This window comes from Monodelphis domestica, chromosome 8 (assembly GCF_027887165.1).
Source record: "Monodelphis domestica isolate mMonDom1 chromosome 8, mMonDom1.pri, whole genome shotgun sequence".
In the NCBI taxonomy this organism is placed as follows: Eukaryota; Metazoa; Chordata; class Mammalia; order Didelphimorphia; family Didelphidae; genus Monodelphis; species Monodelphis domestica.
The window spans coordinates 18,123,497-18,147,572 of NC_077234.1; the positions used below are offsets into that span (position 1 = coordinate 18,123,497).

Sequence of the window (24,076 nt, forward strand, 5' to 3'; positions counted from 1 at the left end):
TCCATTGTCCCGGCTGACTCTTTCTTGGTCTCCTTTGCCAGTTCATCATTCATATCATGTCTTCTGCCTGGGGATGACCTCAGACCCTCTCCGAGGCATCCTTCTTTTCTCTTCCTATTAGTGACCTCATTAGCTCCTGTGGCGTTCATTATCACCTCCGCAGAAGACTATCTGGTTTCTATGTCAACCCCCTATCTGTTTCTTGAGCTCTGGTTGTACTTGTACTGGTTCATGCTGGATATCAGACTGGACGTCCCACTGACATCTCAAGCCTGACCTGTCCAAAACAGAACACACTCTCTTACCCAGAAGAGGTGCCTCATGACTTTGTCAAATTGAATTAAGGGAAGCACCAAATCCAACTCTGTGACTGGGAGGGACATGGTGGACAGAGTGCCGGGCCTGTCGAGGATGGACGACTTCCCCATCTCTAAGATGAGGCCACCCACCAGAACTGCCTGCCTCGGAGGCTCAGATGAGACAACGCAGGAAGTGCCAGTCGTCGTGTGTCCCATTCGGTCCGTCTGGGCTGAGAAGAAAACCAGCCAGGATGCTTCGAGCTCCTCCTTCCCTGGCGCTCTCAGTGAGACCCAAAGGCAAGAGAAGACTTGGGGACTCTTTTGAGACTTGTTGATTCCTGGATGGGGACAAGAGGCTCTCCGGATACACACAATCTGTTTTTTAAATGGGTCTTTTGTCATTTGGTGCTATCGTTGGTGAGCTTTAGGAATCCTTCTGGAATCCGTTTCTCGGATATTCCTCCCAAGTGTTCTTGTTCTACCACAGAAGAGTCCGAGCCTGACTGGCGGATGTTCTCCCAGCGGGCCCCTAGCGAGACGTAGCCTGACGTGAGCACGTTCCGTCGCCTACGGCCGCTGGTCCGGCCGGCACCCCGCATCCCATTTCCTTCGTACTCGATTGTCGTCGCGCACAGAATGCTGTACACGGGCTGCCTTCGGAACAACTGTTCACTTACATCTCAGCAGTGAGCCTAGAAAAAGCCCGGTTAAACCGGGAGGCAGTGCCCGGGAGTTATTCATTCAGAGTCTGTCCGGAGTTCTCGTGATGTCCAAGGCAGTGTCGCAGGCTGGGAGGGACTTTAGAAAGAATAAGGCGGTGCTGCCGCCTCGCGAGGGCCACCAGCTTCCATGGAGTATCACACCAGGAGAATGGGAGCGGGGCGCCAACAGGTGTCCTGGGGAAGCTCATTGGGGACAGGCTGCCTTCTATTCTCCATAGGACCTGACGGTTCTGTGACAAACAATAAAGCAGTGTCTTCCCACTAGCCATGTCTGGGGGCAAGAGGGGATGCCCGGTGCCAGAGCAGGAGCTCTAAATATTTGTTCAGTGAGTTGACTGAATGCTGGCTCTGCCAGCATGCCCAAGTCCTCGATAACACGGTGCCGGGGGAGGGAGGACCAAAGGGGGCAAATAACCGTCTGCACTCGTTAATTCAACAAGTATTTGCCTATTAAACATCTTCTCTGTGCCAGATGCCGTGCTGGGGATTGGAGATACAAGATCCAAAGCAAAACAGTCCCTGCCTGAAGGGTAGGGGGTGGCCAGCGTGTCCTGGCACAAATACACATCCATACAAAGTCCTGGGAGGCAGCTGGGAGGCCCAGTGCATAGAGCCCTGGGCATGGAGTCAAGGTGGCTGGAGGTCAAGGGTGCCTTTAGACATCTACTGGCTGTCTCTCTCTGGGCAAGTCATTTGACGCTGATTGCCTCAGTTTCTTTAACTGTCAAGTGGGGATAAAACAGCACCAACCACCCAGGCCTGTTGCTAGGATCCAGTGAGATTGTAAAGTGCTTTTTGCCTTTCCTTCACCCCAATTTCTAGGGGGGGGTGGGAGGGGGCTAGCGCCGGTGGAGATCCCCAGAGATCTCAGCTGGGGGTGAATGAGATCAACTTGAACCAAGCTGGGGATTCCAAGGGGAGTAGGTGAGCTTTTGCCTTCCAGGCTTGGGGGCAGCCTTGGAACGGGCAAACAGAATGTCCTACGTGAGGAATAGTAAGTAGGCCAGCCTGCCTGGAATGTGGAGGGGGGAGAGCCGGAGGCTGGCGCTCATTAAGCTGACTCAGAGGCCTTTCTAGTTTACCCCAGGAGCACCGGGGAGCGCCTGGAGCTGGCTCAGAACTTGGCCATAGGAGCAGCAGTTTGACAGGCGTCCAAGAAGATGGGAGAAACAGGAGCCAGGGAGGCCAGGGCCACGGTCCGTGCCAGAGGTGATGAGGCCCTGACCAAAAGAGAGTCTTTAGCAGGAACTGATTGATCTGAATAAAGCCGCCGGGATGGATGCAGGGATCTGTCTGAAAACGGGAAACTCTGGGCAGCGGGATGAAAACACGAGTCCATGGATGTATTTTGTCATTTCAGAATTACAAAATCAAATAGAGGCCCTTGGATTGAAGTTTCAGAAAGCAAAAGATGAAGCTGAACAGTACAAAGAAATGCTCATGCAAGTACTTTCCCATTTTCTAAATGACCCGGTTCTGGGCTGGAAAAGGACGGGCCACCAGAGCCCCCGGGGGGCTCCCTGGCAGGGGAAGTTGGACGCTTGGGCAGAGAGGGGAGGAAGGGCAGTTTTCCCATCCAAATGAGCCATGACAGCGCCCCTTGGAAATGTGGGGAAGAAACTCTTGGGAAGAGACCTCCTGTGCTTCTGCAAGGCAGCAGTGGGAAGGGAAGTGGCTTGTCTAGGGACACACAGTCAGACACGGCATGTGGATCCAGGTCCACTTACATAGTGAATCAATAGCTCAAAGAAAATTCGTTAATGAGGTGTTCAATATCTCAGGGAGCCTATCCAGCCCCCATCTCTGGGCCATCCTTGGAAAACTGGTCACACGATTAAATCATTTCTTAAAATTACGTCCGATGCTAAGTCTTAATAATAATAATAATAATAATAATAATAATAATAATAATAATAATAATAGCAGCTAGCATCTACACAAACTTTAAAGTTTGCAAAAAGCTGTACATGTTAATTCATTTGATCCTCACAACAGCCCTGGATGGTAGGTGCCATTATTCTTCCCATTTTACAGAGGAGAAAATTGGGGCCCAGAGGAGTTAAGGGGTTGCCTCAGGCCACACAACTGGGGGGGGTGTCTTTGAGTCAGAATCCAAGCTCCCATCTTCTTGACTCCAGGTCTTGTGCTCTACCTCGGAAGTTCACTTGAAATCTTCCAATACGGAGCCATAAGGGGAGGGTGAAAACCCAAACCCAAACCAAAACAGCCCTCTGCCATGGCCCCGCCTCCAACAAATCATTCTGAACTGTAGACTTCTTTGGGCAGTTAATGAGTTTTCAATGGGCCCTCGGCACATGAATAATCTTCTCTTACTAAACAAGGCTTTCCATGGACAAGAAACAAGGCTTACTTTATGGTATGGTTTGGTCGCTGCAGTTTTCAGTTCCCGTATTCAGAGAGAAGGATCATAACAAATTACAAATATTTAGAATGCTTAGCAACAAAATACTTGTTTTGGTAAAGAAAGTAAAATTGTTACCTAAAAGAAGGCGACGTCTAATAAATTACCCAATGATTCAAGGTGAACTATAGAAATAGCTAAGTATAGCTAGATGATTTTCAGCAAAATAATTTCTCTTAAAATACATGGACATATGAACTGTACTGATACAGAATGGATCCCATAGTAACAGGAAACCACTCAGCTGTGGCCTGAGCTGGTAGACTAGCTCCCTGCTTGCCCATTCTGGCTGGCCGGCCTTTCAAAGGCGAGCAGGGAGCAAGTTACTAAAAATGGGAGAGTTCTATGTGTGCATGGCCTTTGGTCTGGCCTTGTGATCCTAGACTGAGTAATGCCCTTCCCTCCAGGGCCAGTTCTTGGGGTCCTGCAGGCTCAGCTTTGGAAGCTCATGAGCTGATCCTCTGAAAAACGGCATTGTGCCCCATTTAGTGACTTTTGGCTGCCTGATTTCTCTGCCCTTTCCCAGTCCAGAGCCCCCCAATGACTGGCTTCCTTCCTTTCACTGGCTTTCCCTCCCAAATTCAACACCTCTCGATGTTGAGCTTTTTCATTCTTTGGGTTTTATTCCTTTGGGGAAATCTGAAATCTTCATTGGACTTTGAGAAGCTGGAAGATAGAAGGCAGCAGGCTCTTCACATTTTACAAGATGTTTAGCCTTTTCTTCTACTCTTTCTTTGAGGTGGGGGAGGGACATAGTCCTTTGTACCTCTCCATGGTCTCAGAGTTGGAGGCCAGAAGATCTTGGTCAGTTCTGTCTCTTATACTTAGTGGCTGTGGGACTCTAGGTAGGTCACTTAACCTCTCACTTCTCTAGGCTAAGATTGTTGCCGAAAAGATACCAACATCCTTTCCTAGATGTTGGTTCCTCAACTGGGAGCTCCCTATGATGACGAAATCACCAATTCATTCTTTATTCCCTCTTGAATAACTAAATGTGAAGGGGACAGGAATCTTGAGGGAGAAAAGCAAGGTGAAAGCCAATGACAGGTGAAGTGGTTATGAGGTAGAATGGTTTGGAGTTAGAAAGCCCTGGATTCAAATCCTGCCCTAGATACTTTGGAGATTTTTGATCCTGGAAAAGTCACTTAACCTGCTCCATGACTCAGTTTTCTCATTTGTAAAAACAGAGGGTTGAACTAGATGGTCACAAAGATCCCTTGCCATTAAATGACTGAATTGGGCCACTGGGACTTGGTGTCCCAGCATCCCATTTCTGGGTCAACTTGATGGGTTTCCACATAGTCACATATTAACAAAGGCCAAATATTTTGTCTGATTTTCATTTCCAAGAAATCTTTTTAAATGCAGAGCTTTTAAGGAGACTCTCTGAAAGCATGTTCTTCTGTTAGAAACTTTCCATATATAACTGAGCTACTTATCTGGTTGAAATTCCATTGCCTGCTCTGAAGAGTTACATCGAAATTCCCTTCAGACTGGGATTAACTGAGTAGGGGGCCAAGCCTCACTCTGGGAAAGTCAAATTAGAAAATGCCATTAACAAAATGTAGTTTTCTCTCTTTTCAATATACTGAATGTCTATAGTAACCTAACATAGTGCTGTGTTGCAAAGGGCAGCTCCTAAAGCATAAATTGTAGATGATTTGTAATAAGATTGTCAGTTGTGTTTCTAAGGTGATTGCAGACAATGTATTCTCTTATCTGATTAATTAATTTATTTGTGTAGCCTCACCATTTTTCCTAATTAGAGCAAAAGTAAATATTAGTGTCTGGTCTGAATGAATCACATTATTAATAAATAAGGTTTCCTTGTGGTTGAGCTGATCATTTCTGAAAGATTGTCATCTATGTTTTTCAGGAAATGAACACAAAAAGTAAGGTTGGATATTTGGTCATTTAAATTTATCCTAGAGATGGTTTCAGCATATCAAACTTGAATGAATAAGTGAATATGAAAGCAATTATGAAGTGAATTTCTATGTATCAGGCATCATGCTAAGCACTAGGAATGCAAGTGCCAAAGGGAAGCCTTTGTTTATATTCTTTACGGACAGATCACACAGTTAGAGAAGCTTTGATCTAGAGAGTCAAATTCAGAGTGAGCTGGTCCAGAGGGAAGCCCATTAACACTCCCTTTCTAGAAACAGTTACAATATTGATTTGATTACTGTGTTGAGGAGGAAGGAGTGAGGAGTGTCATAGAAACATTCAGTCTTTCACAGATATAATTACACCAGCCTCTTCAAAGTGGGGGTTTTCCAAGCCCTCTTGTTGATCTGCCTGGTCTTCCTTGGTGATCTCAGGAACTCTTAGGACTTCATTTATCGCCTTTGTGGAGTAAACTCCTTACTTTAGGTTGTTTCCTCTATTCTAGTTTCTCCCCAAAGCTCTATCTTTTCAATGTGTGTTATGTCTACCAGAATCTTAACTGCAGCACATATAGCATGGATCTCATTATCTTTTCCTACATCCGATTTCAACATAATTGCTCTATCCCTATTCATGATACCACCACATGGCTTCTTTACCAGGACATATTGATTCTTCTTTTCCAATATCTCTTGCATTCAATCCTCAAGCACTCTCATCCACTCTTTTATTTTCTCATAGACTCTTTGAAGGGTCTTGTTACCATTTTACCTGCTTCTAGACCATCCCTTCTCTAAGTCACTGACCGAACCACCACCTAAGAAATCTTCCTTAGGTCCCACAGTGATTATACCACTCCTCTGCTCTTCCTGCCTTCCCCTTATCTTGCAAATAAAATTTAAATGACTCATCTTGGCATTCAAGTCTTCCCACAATAATGCTTCAATCCACATATAAAGAATCATCTTCTGCTTCTACCATTTGTACACAGTATTCTATGTTCCAAGCCAAATTGGTCTGCCCTGTTTCCTACTCTCATCTACCCTGACCGTTCCTATAATTTCATTCTTCACCCCATTCTTAATTCTTGGAATAGCTTCTCCTGCCTCATCCCCTTGTCTATCCTTTTGTTTAAGGCCCAGATCCGACATCACCTCTTCCAAGAAACCTTCCCTGATCCTTTTAGGTAAAACAAATTTTATATAGCACTTTGCCATGTTCAAACAAAGTAAAATAATTATAAAATTTTAGAATTGGAATAGATCATAGTGGTCATCTAGTCTAACTCATCCTTGAAAAAGGAAACTAATTCTTAACATAATTGACAAGGAATGATCCAGCTTGTCTTGAAGACCTCCAATCACTGAGGACTCATTACCTGCCAAGGAAGCCCAGTCCAGTGAAATCACTGAGAAAATCTTCATGAGATCAAATCTAAATTTTCATAATTGCAATTTCTGTCATGGATTCTAGTTTTCCCCTCTGTGTTCAACCAGAACAATATCACCCTTCAGCTACCATGTCTTCTCCACATCTTCTCTTCCCATCTTCTTCACCAATTCCCTCAAATGGATTTCATATATGATGTGGTCTCTAAACCCTTCAATCGGTCAGTGAGTGATCATTTATTTGTTAAGCATCTAGTCTCTGCCAAGGTCCCTTGGACTCTGTGTCTCCTGTGTCTCATTGACAGCTGACAGCTCAGATGGGCTTTAGGTGGCTCTCTCCTGGGTGTGTCAAGGAGACTTTTTTTTAACCCAAATGTAAGACCACATTCATCTCTATTAAGTTTTATTGTAATCGATTTGATCCAGTGGTCTGGTTGATCCTGATCTTAAAAAGATTTTTCTTATTCTGATGTTAACAAACACTAACCAAAATGAATATGCAGGAGAAAAGAAACAACAAGATTATACATGAAATTACAAATCTCTGTTATAGACAGCTTCCTTTTCTCTTAATATATATAACAAATTCAGCATTTAATTTTTAAATCTGTTCTGCTCAGCAACCTTTTTTTCTGTTCTTTGTTGCATTAAAAAAAGCCTGACTCGGGGGCAGTTGGGTTGCTCAGTGGATTGAGAGCCAGGCCTAGAAAGAGGAGGTCCTGGGTTCAAATCTGGCCTGAAACACTTACCAGCTGTGTGACCCCGAGCAAGTCACTTGACCCCCATTGACTAGCCCTTACCACTCTTCTGCCTTGGAACAATACACAGTATTGATTCCAAGATGGAAGGTGAGGGTTTAAAAAAAAAAAGCCTGACTGATCCACTCTCCTTTCTCTTCTCTATCGTCTTCCTTCATTCCTTCCTTCCTTTATTCATTCTTTCCTTCCTCTCTCCCTTCTTTTCTTTCTTTCTCCCTCTCCCCTCCCCCCTCCCTTTTCCTCTTCCTTCCTAAACTTTTCTTTTTTTGGCAACTCAGTCCAATCCATATGCCTCATTTCACCCCCTCCTTCCAAATGATAAAAAAAAGAAAGACAAAACCCTTCTAACAAATATGTGTAGTCAGGCCAGGTCCAGAAAGCAACTATCTCAATCTGCACGCATGACCCACACCTCTGTTTAGCAGTAGCTAGTGGGCTTCATCATGAGCCCTTCAGAATCATGCTTGGTCACTGCATTTGTCAAGATGCTCAAGTCTTCCCAAGCTGGTGGTTACTCCATAAGTTGTTCTCTGGGCTCCATTCACTTGGCTGCCAGGGACAATCTTTTTTGGATCTCTTCTCTTATCGCCCAAGATTTGCCAGCTCTCCCAGCTTTGTGTCATCTGCACATCCAGTCAGCCCGTAGGCCTTAATCGCCCAAGTCATGGATGAAGATGGTGTAGAGAACAGGGATGGGCAGAGTCCTCTTTGTCCCCCTCACATGGAGTCATTTGTTGGGCCATTGTTACTCCTATACAGGTATGCCAGCATTATGCCCTTAGCCCAGAGCCTCGCCCAGGGCAGCAGACACCTGTGGAATAACTGGTGGATTGAACTGATGGAGCAGTTATCTAAATTAAATGGACATTTCCTTTTTATACTGGTGGACCTGCTTCAACTGAAATGGAAGTCTTGGGTTTTTGAATACTTAAAAATACCTCGGAAAACATTCCATGAATGTATGTCACAAAATGTTGGTCAGCAAGTTCTTGAGAAGTCATCAGCCCTAGCTTCATTCTAGGGAAAAGGACCCCAGGGAGCCCTGTGGCATGGAAGCCCAGGATGGGAAAAGCACCAGGGAGAACGGTACTTACTAGCCTGGACACTCTTCCTGAGCTCTAGCTCAGCTCAGCAGCAAGGATGAAACTGGGAATTCTGAGCAGCACACCGGGCCCCCTTGGGACCCAGAAATGCCTCACCTTCTCCATTTCTAAACAGTAGCCTTTGTCCCCCCTTTTATAAATTTAACAAGGCTTGTCACTGACTTTGGAATTTCATTCGGCGGCCTACAAGATGTTGAATTTTGCAGAAACCAGAATAACAGTAGGCAGAGTAATGGGTTATTCCTCACCCCAAAATTCATTGTTCATACCTGCTGCAGGGAGGTAGCCTGAGCTTCCCATAGAACCTCTGCCTCATTGTGCCTTCAGCTGCCAGAAGGTCCTGAATAGATGCAGAAGACTTTCAAGTGCATTTTCTCTGAAATGGCTTTATTTTAACCTCAAAATTGATTTTAACCATCCTACTTCCTCTAACTTCTCCTCTCTCAAAATTTTCCTATTTTTGCTCTCACCTGACTTTCACGGGGAATTATTCCATGTTTTTCCTCCAGATCATTTCTCTTGCTTTCCCTGCTTTTCCTTTCCCTTGCAAGGAGCAGCAGGAGCTATTCTGATGGCTTGGTCAGATCCTTGGATGAAGGTCTTTGCTGAAAGTAGAAGGAATTTTCTTCAAAGAGCTGTTTGTTCCTTATTATCATTTGTAGTAGGATTCGTTTATCCACATAGCCAGTAAAATGCCTGCTTAAAAAGAGGGAAGTTTGGGAGCAAATATGATGTAGGTACCTGCTACGCTGTAGTCACTTTCCCCAATATCCAAACGTTTGTCTCTGGGTTCCATTGGCTGCGTAATCCAGCAAATGGAACAAACTAAGGAAGCACCAGTAGCTATTTTCAGTTTCTTTTTTTTTAATTTCAAATAGAAAGTAATAATCTTTTGAAGTTGTAGCTTTTGGGACTAAATCTTTCTTTTCTTAAAGAGATGGTTGAATTGCAAACACTTAGGTGACAAGCGATCCGCAGCATCCTTGTTGTGGGACTCCAGTAGGTATGCAGATCTCCACCCCTCTAAGGCTTAGCAGATAGTCTTCATGAGGTAAATGAGTGTTAAAAAAGATAATAACCATCCCTTTATGGCCAAACTGCCAACTGAGCTAATCTGGGTTAAGCCTCCCAGCTGACAGACTCAAGTGTGTGCCTACGCCTTTCTAGCTTGGGACGGCCTCCCAGAACTTGAGCCCTGCTGGCAGACCCTTTGATGCCACAATGAGATATTGACAGAATTTTTATGGAGAAAGAACGACATTTTCTTACCACCATGGTAAGACCTGCACACAGGACTCACCTGAGACACTGACTGGATCACTCAAGAGAGGATCTTTCATCAGCTCTTAGCAATCTCTAGTCCGCATCAATGTCCCATGAGGTTGTCATTTGTACTGCCATAGTTCTTTCTCCTCACACATCATCAGTTCATTCTGGTGATGAGAACAGCCTCCAGGGTGACAAAGGGTAAACCCTGGTCTAACACTAGAGCTCAACATTGAGCTTGCTGCACTGCCTACTCTCTAGAAGTTTGGAGTCCCCAAACTATGGCCTGAGGGCCACAGGCAGCCCCCTGAGGCCATGTATCTGGCCCCCGCTGACTTCCTGAAGGGGCACCTCTTTCATTGGTGGTCAGTGAGAAGAGCCACAAAGCATGCGTATCTCATGTGCAGTACTACTTCTGGTGACATAATCTTTTGCATGGCGCCTTGTTCTGAGAGTAACTGAATGAGAACGAGGCGCCACACAAAGGATTATGTGGCTGCACAATGGAAGACATCAGCATGGTGAGCGGTGATCTGGGGGAGGGGATTCCGCACTGTGTAGACTGCTGCCCCGTATAGTGGTGGTGGTGATGGGTGTGTGCAAGGTGTGACAGGCCCGTCCCAGCCAGCGCTGCAGCCTCCACTATCTCAGACATCGCTATACAGATTTGTTCATAAATTTTTTATAGTGCAGTCCTCCAACGGTCTGAGGGACAGTGAACTGGCCCCTATGTAAAAAGTTTGGGGACCCCTGCCCTAAAGCGGCAGAGGTTTGAGGGGTTGATTAATTGGTTTAATTAATAAACCATCCATTTAAATGGCTTAAACCTGATATTATTGCTTGTCTGTCTTTTCAAATTAGTGACACTTATGTCATATAACAAACTGAGAAAACATACAAAGTTCACTATAGTCTTTTGTATCCACAATTTAAATGGAAAAACTTCACTAGAATATCTAGGAGCCAAGTTATATCAAAGAGCACTAAGTACATTTTTAAGAAAGGAAAAAACAGGAGAGAAGGAAAGAGGGAAGAGTTGTTTTAGATTCCTTGACATTTTCATTTCTTAGAGGTGATCAGAATGATTAATAATGAGGATGAAATCTCTGAACTATAATTATTGCCACTGAGATTTAGTGACTGCTCTCCCCAACTAAGAAATTATCATCTCTTTGGAGGCTCAACTCTGGTATTATTATAAAACCTCAACTACCTTTCAAGGTAGTAGAAAGTGGGTTTGTAAACAAGCATGCTAAGAAAAAAAGACTCATTTTTCATAATTAAATCAAATAGTGAGATAGGAACAAATTGGAGACTTTTTATTTCTTGGAGAGAACGTATCTTAATGAACTTTGTTTTCTCTTAATTAGGGTTAAGTCAGATGAAGCTGAGGAGTACCAGAGAAAATTTCGAAAACTGAAGTTCGAAAGCAACATTTCTGAAACACGGTACACATCTGATACTTCTTTAATTTGCCTTGTTGCAATGAGTGCATTCAGTGCCGGTGTGCTCTGCTGTGGTTGGCTTCTCTGAGGCAGTGTGTGTGTGTGTGTGTGTGTGTGTGTGTGTGTGTGTGTGTGTGTGTGTGTATGTGTTTTCCACGTGACTGTGGCCCAGAGGGGGAGCACCCCAGTCGTGGTTCCCAAAGGCTCCCCTGGCATTTGGGCATGACTGTTTCCCACTATGGCGGCTGCCTCCTTGTTATCTCAAAGCTTTAGCAGAAACAGAAAGGCAGCCTGAGCACGTTGGTGGCTTTATTTCTATTCTTTTTTAGACATGCTAGAGAACTAAAAGAGAAGGAAGACTCTTTGCTGGCTTGTCAACAAATGTGCAAACATTTACAGGAAGAAGTGGCTGCGAAAGAAAGGCTAGAAGAAAACTTGAAGAGAAAAATCAGCCTCTCAGAGAACGAACTGGATATGATAAAAGTTCTTCTGAATCAGGCTCAGGAAGAGGTTGTGAACCTGAAAAATGAAAGGTAAAGATAAGCAAAGGGATTTCTCAGAACAGGCTTTTCCTCCATGTCAGAGGATCAGTGCCAAGTCCCTCTGGTGCAATATGCTCATTCTAGGGGTGAATCATCCTGAGACCCAGAGAGGAGAAATGACTAACCCATCACTGCTCAATTAGTGAAGGGAAGAGCAAGGATTATGTTTATTAAGCCCCTGCTATGTGCTAAGAGACAAAAGATAGTCCCTATCCTGGACGGGCTTCCATTCTACTGGGGAGACACCATGCCAACAAATAGCTAGAGAGGATAAATAGAAAATAATTAAGAAACAGAAGACACAGGAATTAAGAAAGAGCTCTTTCCAAAGTCCAGGGGGGTGGTGATGAGGCTTCTCCACACCAGGGTGGGGACAGTGTCAGAGGAGAGAAGGGGACACATTGCAGAGATGTGGCAGAGGTGAAATTACCAAGAGATGTTGGGGCAGGATAAGGAGATTTGAGAATCATGAACCCAGAGACCATAATTCAGTTCATGGGAGCTGATGATGAAGGACTCACGAGCTAGCAAGAGCAAGTGAAGAAAGCCCTCAAGAGTAGTCCAAATGGACATCAAACCTGCCTGTGTTAAATAAAGCACCACCTTTTTGTCATTGGAAGGTCTGGCAAGCCCTTATTCAGCCCATTGTAGACCCAATTCTAATGAGCTTCGAGATGGGGCTCATTAGTTGATAGGACGGTGGAAGCTGTAGAGGAGGTTCTATAGATAGGCAATTAACAGCAGTGAAATGTCAGGATAACCCTGGAGATTCTGTGAGTCAGTCATGGCTCTCCTTCTACCTTCTGTGAACAATTATTCTCAGTAGTTCCTGAAGTTCCTACCCTCAAAGAAGTGGAAATAATAGGGAAGGGAACATGGACATCCCCCCCCCTCTAAATCTGGGAGAAATAAGTGTTTGTGAGGGGAGGAGAGAAGAGTCTGAGTCAATAGGAATATCAAGAGAGAGAATTGTTCCACAACATGTAGTATGAGGGTGTCATCCTGTGACTAATGAAGGTAGGCTAGGCAGGCCCCAACCCCCTCTCCAAATGAGACTTGAATTCCTGCCAGTACAGGTAGCAGGAAGTTGGAGCCAAAAGCTCAACCACTGCTCTCTTCAGAGTAAGAGTGTTGGCTTAGAATTCTTTCTATTTTCTCTCTGAAATATTATTAGTCCAGGGAACAGGAGCTTCAGGTCCAAGCTCACTTCTGATCACTGTTTCAATATTAGGGGAATGATGACTCTATATCTATATCTAGTTCTATATCTAAGGCTTGACTCCTTTCGCACCAATACCAGTTCCACAATTAGCATATATAGTAGATAACCAAGAAATTCATTTTTCCAAACCATAGCAAAGAGAAATCAGAGCAGGTTTATGTAGGAGAATACATACCAGATGACACAGAGTAAAGGAGCTCTCCCATTGGGAGCGAGATAATTCAACTCAACCAAGAGAAATAGTCCTCATCCTCACCTCCTGGGAAATTCCCTAAAAGTCTCTGTGGTAGCAAACTGGGTAGAGAGAGATGACAGAGACTACGAGCTCCTCTGGTGCTGGCTTCTTCCTAGTCTTACTCTACATTTAGCTGCCTATGTGGGTTTGACCTGTTCCATCTTCTCTCTGGAAGCTCCTGAAGAGAATCTGAAGAAGAAGAGGGCAGAGCCCCTCCTCTCCAGCTTATGCCAGCTCCTCCCTGCCCCCCCCATGATGACCTAGGAGGAGAGAGGCACATTCCAGTGGTCTTTGGGACTTGGGTTACCCAAATACGTGGGAAAGCATGGGGATAATGTATCACCAACTGAGCTGAAGTGTGTCTGACATTGCCTAATAACCTCTCCTGGAGATAGAGCAGATTCAGGCTATGGAAGTTTGGGGGTCTTTAGATGGTAAGAGAGGTAGGGGAAGGGAGAAAAGAAAGGCAAGGGTCATTTATGGAGTACCTATGATGTGCCAGGTACTCTGCCTCAGTTTCCTCCTCTGTAAAATGAGGACAACAGTAGCAGCTACCTTGAAGGGTTGTAGTTGTGAGAATCAAGTGACATGACATCTTAACTCTTACAGGACTATAAAAGTGAGAGAGATTGTTGTTTTTAGTTAACTGTGTTCTAGAAGGGCTTAGAACAAAAGCCCCATTTCTCTTCCCTTTGGGGAGCCTACCACTTTCAGACAAGGACATTCACAAGCAGAATCTCACTCCTGAGGTGTCTCCTCAGCTTTGCTCTTGCTTATGCGAAGGTGGGCTGCAGAGTCTCCTTGCCCATCTCCCCATTTGCCATTGGACTACTAACCACTTATTCCACAGCTTCCCAAGGTGAAGTGACTCCTTAAAAAGAAGGTTTCCGTGAGTGTTCCGGAGCCCAGCACCTTGGACCTGTCTCCTCACCCATTAGTAGCTCTGCCCACAGGAAGAGATCTATTCACTTCCTTCTGTGAGCACCCAGAGGCTATTTTACCCAACAAAGTCCTCCTGTTCTTTCTATAGCAGAGAGGGAACTTGGGAAACCCTCAGTTTGGCACAGGGAGTTTGACATTTGCTGGCAGCCAAAGACTGAGCAGCAATTAAGGCCTGCCAGTTGAGCAATGTTTAGAGAGAAGCTAGATTATTCTTTTCTTTTTAGGTTAAATATTTTAAAGTGGAAAGATTTCTTTAAATAAATGCCTCTGAATGAAACCTATGGGGGCAGCTAGGTGACTCAGTGGATAGAGAGTCAGTCTTGGAGATGGGGGGGTATTCCTGAGTCTGAAGCTGATCTCAGACACTTCCTAGCTGTGTGACCCTGGGCAAGTCACTTAACCCCAATTGCCTAGTCCTTACTGCTCTTCTGTCTAGAAACCTATGCTTAGTGTTCATTCTAAGAAAGAAGAGTTTTCACAAATAAATAAATTAATTAAATGAAATCCATATTATCTTGTCTATTGTGCCAGTACTACAAAGCACATCATTTTTTAAAGCTGCAAATGAGTTGCTGAAAAATGGTAATGCTTTGTTTATGGAGGAAAAGGTGTTTTTAAATACTAGGCTGAAGAAGGGAATGGTTTGTATATTAAAGGGATCATTTGAAAGGGCTTAGAAATGGAAATAGGGTGGGCAGGAGTTCCTCCAGAATACGCATCTCCAGAGCAACCTCATTTCCTGGTTGGAAAGGGTTGCTGGACAGGGACACCTGGGCACCTGAGGGCTATAATTCTGACTAGAACCCAAGGAGAACACCAGAGGTAAGAGCAAACTGAATGCTTGGGAGATGCAGCGGGAGAGGAGCCCATTACTCCTGGGGTTGGAATAAGGGAAGGCCACCTGCAGAAGAGAGCACTGGAACTGGCTTTAAGGGAGAGGGAAGATTTCAACAGGAATGCCAGAGAGGTGCAATAGACTGAGAACAAGCAAGGAAAGCCAATCCTCTCCCATCCTATTCCTGTTGCATAGCAATACTCCCTGTTTAGCATAAGGAAAATGGACTGGTGCGATAAGCAAAGATGCCAAGTAAAGGGTCAGGCAAAATTACAAGCTTTAAGGTGCACATTTACAGAATCGACCATGGCTCACTCTAAGTACTGAATTCTTTGTAGATATGGCATCATTGAACTAAGATTCAGATAGAAATTCAGTTGGAAGAGGCCTTAGAGCAAACCTTCCCATAGTCCCCATTCAATGTGAGATAGGAAAGAAATTCTCTAATTTATCACAAACACACACATCAAATTTATAAGGGATGAATTTGTCAAAAGAAAAATTACCTCTCTGTCAAGATCCTTGTACCCCATGGGAGAAGGCACGATCCAGTTTGGGAACCCACAAATGAATCAAGTCCCTCAGAGGGATGAGACTTTCCACCTTCCTAAGGTCACATGTCTCATGAGGGACAAAGTGGTCAGGTTTTGGATGGTGTCCAAAGTATAGTTATTTGTTAATGAACCTAGAAATTCCCGGCTCTCTTTATGGCTCTCCATTTTTACATTAAAGAAGTTCTGTACACGACTTACTATTTGCCATTGCTTTTCATTGCTCAAATGTCCCCTCCTGCAGCGTAGCTTTCCTAGGAAACAGGAGAAGCCTCCTGGAAAGGATCAGTCAGCCTCGTACCTCTCCCATCATCCTTGCCTCCTTCACTGATTCTTCATTTTCTTCTTGATCCCTCAAAGTGGGCACTTTCCAGAAATTGTTCCTCATCCCATTCTCTTCTCTCTATTTCCTCTCTTCACAGGCTCATTCATACTTAGAGCTTCAGCTCTGCAGGTAATTTATCATAACACACATTCAAATGATACCCAAGTCTATATGTTTATTCCCAACTTCACATTTGGGGTTCAGATCTGCCTAGAGAACCCTTCCAGCATCTCAGAATCAACATGTCCAAATTGGAGTTGGTTTTTCTTGGGTTCCCTAGAGATGCTCCCCCTCTATTTCTGTCACCTGTGTTCAAAGCCTTTGATTCTTCCCTCTCCCTCACAAGAAAATCAAGATTTGGTCTTTCTCCTGAATCTCTTATATCTATCTCTCCCTCTCTAAGACCACAGCCACTACCTTTGTGTAGGACATTGAACTGGACTTTTGCAAGAGCTTCCTAGCAATCGCTCTTCTCCCCTCTCTCCATTCTCTCCTTCATACTTTGGCCAGACTTGTTACCCATATACCTATTGGGCCCAAGTATTACTCTCTCTTTCTAGCTGCACAAATTTAATCAGTTGCCCAATTTTTACATTCCTTCCTCCACATGTTTCACATCCTGCTCTTCCTTTACTTTCATGGCCACCCCTGGTTCTTCCGTGGATTACTTTAATAACCTTTGCATTGCTCTGTCTGCCTCAAATCTCTGTCCTTGCCCACCCATCTTTTACCTAGCAAAGAAAGACTCAACCATGAGTCTGACCATGTCATTCCTCCACTTAAGAAATGCCATTGGCTCTGTTATTAGCTATGGAATCAATAAAATGTCCCCTTGGGCAGCTAGGTGGCTCATTGGATAGAGAGCCAGGCTTAGAGATAGAAGATTTTGATTCAAATCTGGCCTCAAACACTTCCTAGCTGTGTGACCCTGGGCAAGTCACTTAACCCATATTGCCTAGCCTTCACCCCTCTTCTGCCTTGGAAACAATACTGAGGCAGATGGTACGGGTTTAAAAAAAAAAGGAGCTCCCCTGTTTGCCTGATAAAGCCCTCCCAACTTGGCCCTTTCCTCCCTTTCCAGACTTGTTACACATTAACTCTCCTTCATGTACTCCATCATCTGAGCAAACATGCCTTTGGGCCATTTTTCAGATGTAGAAGTCCATCTCACTTGGAATGAATGCACTCCCTCCTCACCTCTGCCTCTAGGAATGGTGGGCTTCCTCCAACACTCAGCTCAGTTATTTGGTATCTATTCTATATATCACTATGTTGCCTTTTCTCTCTATTATAGTTTCCTTGTGGGTGAAGACTGTTTCAATTTTGTCCTTCTATCCCAAAGTGCCTAACACAGTGCCTGGCAATTCAGACATGCTCGTTGATTGATGGCTAGATCTGCCTTTTTTTAAGACCATACTGGCTCATGCCCAGGCTCCATTTTCTTTTTTGGTCATTGTCCCTGTTGTGGGATCCAGACCAAGAAGGGAGCCCAGGGAGCAGGCTAGGACTGGCTCAGGAGAGCCCATTGTTAAATTTTCAGTGTGAGTATTTGTACCTCAATAATTGGCCACTGAACCAGAGCTCAATTTATTGTCTTGATGATTCTCTAGATTTAACAAAGTATTAATTATGCTGATTAATCTTAAAAGTGTGTGTATCCATTTGTCCCCAAGATCTCCACTGTTAAACATTGACTAGCAACCCCCTGTATTGCCCTGTAAACATTATGTAAGCTAGGTGAGAGGACAGTAGAAAGTTCAAGGAATAAAGTGATCACTAGCCCGGAGGTGTGTTGGCTGGTGACTGTAGGCCCCCAACAGTGGCAACAACAATGACAGTGACAATAAAAACTGACATTTATGTTACACTCTACAATTGCAAAGTGCTTTATATATATTATGTTCTTTGAGCCTCATATAACCCTTGATCCAAACCAAGGGTAACGTAGCTTATATATTTATATATATGGAAATCTAGGCACCATCTTTGTCAAAATGAATAAATAAAGCTCCATAAGACATTTAGGTTGGCAGCTTTGATAACTGCTCAGCCTCTGGAGAAGTGAGAGAATAAAAAATGGAGAAGAAAAGTTGAATGGCTGAGGGCTGAGAATTAATCCTAATCCTCTGTCTAATTCTGTAAGTATGGAGGAATCCTTCTGTCTCTCTGGGCCTCAGTTCCCTTGTCTATAAAAGAAGGCAGTTGGACTACAGCTTCTCTGCCTCCTACATTCTACAATTCTAAAGGGACTAACAACTATACAGGGGTCTGGGTGGTGCAGATTGAGGCACCCTTTCCCCCTGCCCTGCAGAACTCTCCCAATTCACGCAGGAGAGAGAAGGCCAAGGCCAGAGATGTTCTTGGGTAGAATGAATCTAGTTCACTTGAGTTTTCATACAGTTTTCCAGAAAAGAAAATGAATAAGAAATCTTGGGAGTCACTTATGTCATCTCATTGTACATTGGAGCACATTTTCCTTTATTTAGGGAAATGTAATGCTTTCTATTAAAATTTAAAACTATTCTTTAAGGCTATTAGTTTCAAAGAATATAGTTTTAAAGAATATTTCTATCACAATTTAAGACTAAGTATTCTAAATTTTAAACTACAGAATATTTCACATTATTTACGGCATCTAATGGGTTTGTGCTTCTCCCACACATTTCTATTTTGGAGTGGATCCTTAATCTCATTGATATGGGTTTCCCTCACTCCACCCCATCTTACCTGGGAGGTCAATCGACTCAGTGGAGTAGGGAAAGAATTCCCATCATAGGAGACAGTCAGAGAAAATGCCTGGCAGGGGAGAGATATGTATTGTCTTAACTGTAGAACAGCCTGGACGTCAGTGCCACTGGATGGAAGAGAATGTATGAGGGAATAAAGTGTGAGAAGACTGGAAAGGTAGGAGAGGGCCACGGTATGAAGGCTTTGAGTGCCAAAAAGATCTTTAAAAAAAAAAACCTTACCCTTAGAATCAATATTGTATAGTGGTTCCAGGGCAGAAAAGTAGTAAGGACTAGGCTAAGGAAGTATTTGAGGCCAGATTTTAACCGTGGACTTCCCATCTCTATTCACTGGTCCTCCTAGGTGCCCATTTTGTATTTCCTCCTGTAGGCAATAGGAAACCATTCTAGTTTATTGAGTAGCGGGGAGATGGACATCTGGGTGGGGATCACAGGATTAGTCTTGAGCTGTAGGAAAACCACTTTAGTGGTTGAATGGAGGATGGATTGGAATGCGGAGAGATGTGAAGCAGGCAGCTGCAGGAGTCCAGACCTGATGGGGATGAGGGTCTGCCCAGGGTGAGGGCAATGTCAGAGAGATGTCCCAGGACTTGACAACAGATTGTAGCTTGGGGAGGGGGAGAAAGAGGAATTGGGGGACTCCAGGGTGTCAAGTCTGAGCGGAGGGTTTAGGGAAAGATCATGAGTGCTGTTTTGGACCTAATCAGTTTAAGATGTTTGCTGAACATCCAGCTAAAGAGGTCCATTAGGCGGCTGTGGAGTATGTCAGGTTGGAGAGGGCTGGAAAGTCAAGGAGAAAGAGGGCTGAGAAAAGCCTTTGGGTTTAGAGAGAGCAGAGTAGGTCCAATGATCCCGTCAAAAGCCAGACTGTAAGGGGTTAAGAAGAAAGTGACAGGAGAGAAAGCATTGCTTGGTGTGGTGGTCCTCCACAAACTACCGCCTTTTGGGTCATCTTGGATTCCACAGGGATGGTCTTACAGGATCCCCCAGAAAAGCCGAGTTTGGATGGGTGGTATCCAAATATAGGGCAGCACTAGCAGCAGTGCGAGAAGCAGCGCCTTTGGAGAACTCCAAGAAGGATGGGAAGACTTTGAGGAAACAATGCAGAGCATGAGTACAGCGTGATGGACATGGAAACAGTAACAGGAAAGCAAGAAACAATGTTGTCCTCCTGGTGGGCCCTTCTCTGCTGCTTACTGGGAAGGATGAGGCTGGGGAGCTGTTCGCCATCAGGAGTCCTGAGAAGCCACAGGGAAGCTGACTAGGTGCCCACATCTAGTCTGGTCCCAGTTTGGTGGGCCCCTGGGTGGAGAGGGCGGGGGAGGAGCCACCAGGAGACCTGAGGAGGGGGCTAGATGGAAAATGAAGCAGATCAAGGCTTCCAGGACCCGCCCCAGGGGCTCCTGTACTGCTAGCCTGGGAACCATAGAAAGACTAAATGTGAAATTTTAATGACCAAACTTGTCTCTAATAATAACACTGAAGAATGCCCCTTGCTTCTTCAAAGACCAGAGAGGGAGGGCTTTGCAGTGAGGAACAAAGCATATGTTGTTCTTCCTGGTAAATTTATTGGGCCTTTTGCTGAATTGCTTCACTACCACCACCCCTTTTTTATTCTTTGTTGTAAGGGATGACTCCTTGGAGAGAGGAAGCAATGGGATATATTTGGGAAATAAAGATGATAGAAAAACAATAAGCATTTAAGTGCCTACTTTGTGCTGGGTGTCATTGTGCTAAGTAAGCGTTGGGGATAAAAATACAAAAAGAAGGAGAGTCCTTGCCCTCCAGAAGCTTATAATCTATGGGGGAGACCCACACAAAAAGAAGCTAGAGTGGGGGAGGCTAGAGAAGGTGGTCCTGATAGGCCCATCTCAAAGGAAATGAGGAGATGGCTGTCCTGGAAGCCCTCTTTCAATGGAGGCTTTGGGGGGTCTTTTGCTCACTCCTCCAGGCACAGTACGAGTTCCCAGCCGTGCATCAATCAGGCTTTTGGTGTGATGAGTTTCCTGATGATGAGGGTCCTCCTGGCTATGATCCTGCTAGAGTCCATGCTTTCAGGCCTGGGCTGCCTTTACCTGTGCCCTTGGGGTAGCTTTGATTCAGTTACTTTCCTGACACCAGCTTTTCAAGGGTCATTCTGTTTCTTGGTACAGCAAGACTGTATTTGGGTCTGAGATGTGGGATTGTAAATGTGTGCTAATCCTGCTGGTGATTATGGAGCCACAATATCATAGACACCCTGTCAAACCTGGTCTACTTTCCATCCTCTTGTAGCCTTCCTTTCAGGTTTACCCATGAATGCTTTGGACAATAGATGACTTCATTGGGTTTCCTGCCAAACCTTTTTCACACTTGTTTTCCTCTCTATTATTTTTGTTGTCTAATGAGATAATACTGATAGATAGTGTGAGCCAGAATCACAAATAGGCTTGGGAAAAAGTCACTTGTTGGGGAGGGAGGGGCAGCATTGGTAAATTTCTGTTAACACTGGCTAAAATGGCACCTGGTAGCATTATAGCAGCATTGTCAGAGTGCAAAGCCTGCGAATTTCAAAATAATGCTATTATATAAGCTTGAAGCTGCCGTTTGGGATTGTTTCATGTTAAATTTGTACTTTGTTGGGTTTGTGGTTTTCAGGGAGTTAATGGTGATTTCACATAAGAATAGAATTGAGCAGCTGCAGGAAAACTTCAGACAGAAGATGCTGAGTGATGAGAACTGGAGGGAGAAGGTAACAACAATAATAATAACACACTTCTCAGTGGCTCATGATTTGTATATTTCCCTGACTTCATTCATTTGTCAGGAAGTTGGACCCATTGCCAAATTGCATTGAGCCTACTGACTCTTTGAATCCCTTCCTGAGATTCCCTTCTCCAAGCATACTTACAATATTTTCCCCACAATATAAGGAAACACACTGGGAAAACATTATGATCAGAAAAACCTCTTGAATCTTTGTAAAGTGAATCTATTATATGATTCTTTAGGGGGGGAATCATTGTTTTGTTTACTATTATATAAGCACTTTATTTGGATCCCATAAAATGGAAATTAGACTAAGTCATGAGCCATATCCTTTAACAGAAAGAAATTTGGGTTCGATTCGGAAAAAAAAGATCCACCTCCAGAAAAAGAACTGTTGGAGTCAGAATGCAGATGAAAACATAAGCTTTTTCAGTTGTTATTTGGGTTTATGCTTTGGAGTTTGGGTTTTATAATATTAAACACTTACAAAAATGAACAATATGGAAAACATAAAATAAGTAAAAGTAAAATTGGGGAAAAAGCACTTAAATACTTTTGATTTGAAAATATGTTAACATCTGAAAAGAGGAAATGACAATACAAATGGTACCTTTGAGAGAAAAGTCTATGATAAATTGAAAAATAAGTTGCATTTTTCAGAAATCTTACTGGTTTAGGTCAAGCACTTTTCCTAGTGGATAATGGATAGTGGATAAAAATGGATAATAACTTTCAGATTCTTATGTAGAAAATGGTTCTTACAGCATAGAAATCATTTATAAAATACTTCTACAACTCTCTTCCATCCAATAACTTGTATGCAATTCATTGTTATAAATTTCACTTTATCTTATTCAGTTTTCCATGTTGACTGAACACCTCATTGTCTTTCCATTCCCACAATATTAGTGGGATCTTTTGGGTACCAACCATATGTATATGTCATTATCGTTGAACTTAGACTTTACATAAAGAAATGAGATCACTAATAAACTCATATTCGGGAAATATATATACACATATGTATGCATATCATACACACACACACATATATGTAAACCTGGCCTCAGACAAATAATAGCTGTGTGACCCAGGGAAAGTCAATTAACCTCTTTTATCTTCAATTTGCCCATCTGTAAAATCAGGATCCCTTTTCCCAAGATTGTTGTGCAGAGAAAATGAGATATTTGTAAAAAGCTTTGTGAACCTTAAAGTGCTTTATAAATGCTAGCTGTCACCATCATTGCTGCTGTTGTGATTGTTATTTGTCTGGTAAATGCATCTCCCCCTCTCCAGGTCTGAAAATGTAGGTCCCTTTTGGCATTTGAAGCTCTTAATCATCCTGCTCTTAGTCAGGAGGGGAGTGGACATTTCATCTTCATTCTTTGGGATTTGGAAATGTTACCAAGCTGTTTTTCTCTTCTTTGGCTATCTTGACATTGCTCATTCCTGCTTGCCTTGATCTGTAGCAGTTCCTAAAGATTTCCCAAGTTTCCTTCACCTTTTTCTTGGCCCAATAATATTCAATGACATCCTTTTTTTGGGCTGCAATTGGTTGAGCAGGATATTCTCTACTAGGTCACCCCCTCAATTTTCAAAATGTGACTACCCCCAAATGGCTGCAATTAATGTTTGTTTGGGATTTTTTACCCATAGATTCTTTTTGACATTCCTTCATTTTGGGGGTTGGGGGATTTGCCACTGTACAGTAAAGCTGGGTCAAAGATAATGCAGATCATAGCTCCAAATCATTTTCCAGAATAACCAATAGGGCACCTCTTTTCCCACAGCTCCTCTAACTTTATCACTTTTCTCCTTTGTCATCTTCACCAGTCGGATAGATTTGAGGTGAAACCTCAAAGTTGCTTTAATTTTTAATTTCTCTAATAATTAGGGATTTAGAGCATTTTCTCCTATTATTGTTGATAGCTTGTATTTCTTCCTTTAAAAATCTCCTGTTATCCTTTGAACATTTATCTATTGGGGAACCTGACTCTTAGTGTGATAGATGTAAATATGCTCATTATATATCTAAGATATAAGACCTTTATCAGAGAAACCTGTTGCAAAGATTTCTTTTCCCCAGTTATTGGTTTCCCTTTTCATTTTTACTCTATTAGATTGGATTGTGTAACCCCTTTTTAATTTTATGTAATTAATTAACTTGTGTTATCCCTAACATTTGTTTCATTGTGAGCCTCTTCTACAACCCATAAACTGAAAGAGAGCACCTTCCTTTTTTCTCTCATTTGCTTATGACTTGATCTTTTCTATCTAGATCATGGTGCTGTTCAGAACTAGCTCATATTTCCAGACAGTCTGAAGAGTTGAGTTAACCCTAGTTTCTGCCAGAATACAACTAGCAAATTGTCATTCACAGTTTTCATTCACTCAAAAGTTCTTCATTCAATCACTGGGGTTTGGAAGGGATGCTACTGTGTTTATTGCATCTGGGTTTTGTTTAACTAATGGATTCTTGATTAGCCTATCTTTTATTTTATTATTATTTAATGAGTACAAAATAGTTTGCATTACTGCTTTGTAGTAGCATTTAAGGTCTGGTTCTACTGACTTCTCTTCCATCCCACTTTTTTTGTGATTATCCTTGAGATTCTTGACTTTTTGTTCCGTCATATAAA

The 24,076-nt window shown here is 43.4% G+C and overlaps 1 protein-coding gene across 1 annotated transcript in view; it reads left to right on the forward strand.

The window, feature by feature from the left end:
- Nucleotides 1-24,076, forward strand: part of LEKR1 (leucine, glutamate and lysine rich 1) — a 177,982-nt gene that overhangs the window by 126,915 nt on the left and 26,991 nt on the right. Inside the window, exons 7-10 of the mRNA XM_016425307.2 lie at nucleotides 2,382-2,463; nucleotides 11,216-11,293; nucleotides 11,620-11,823; nucleotides 21,327-21,420. Of these exons, the coding sequence (XP_016280793.1) occupies nucleotides 2,382-2,463; nucleotides 11,216-11,293; nucleotides 11,620-11,823; nucleotides 21,327-21,420 (458 nt within the window). The remainder of the gene's footprint in view (nucleotides 1-2,381; nucleotides 2,464-11,215; nucleotides 11,294-11,619; nucleotides 11,824-21,326; nucleotides 21,421-24,076) is intronic.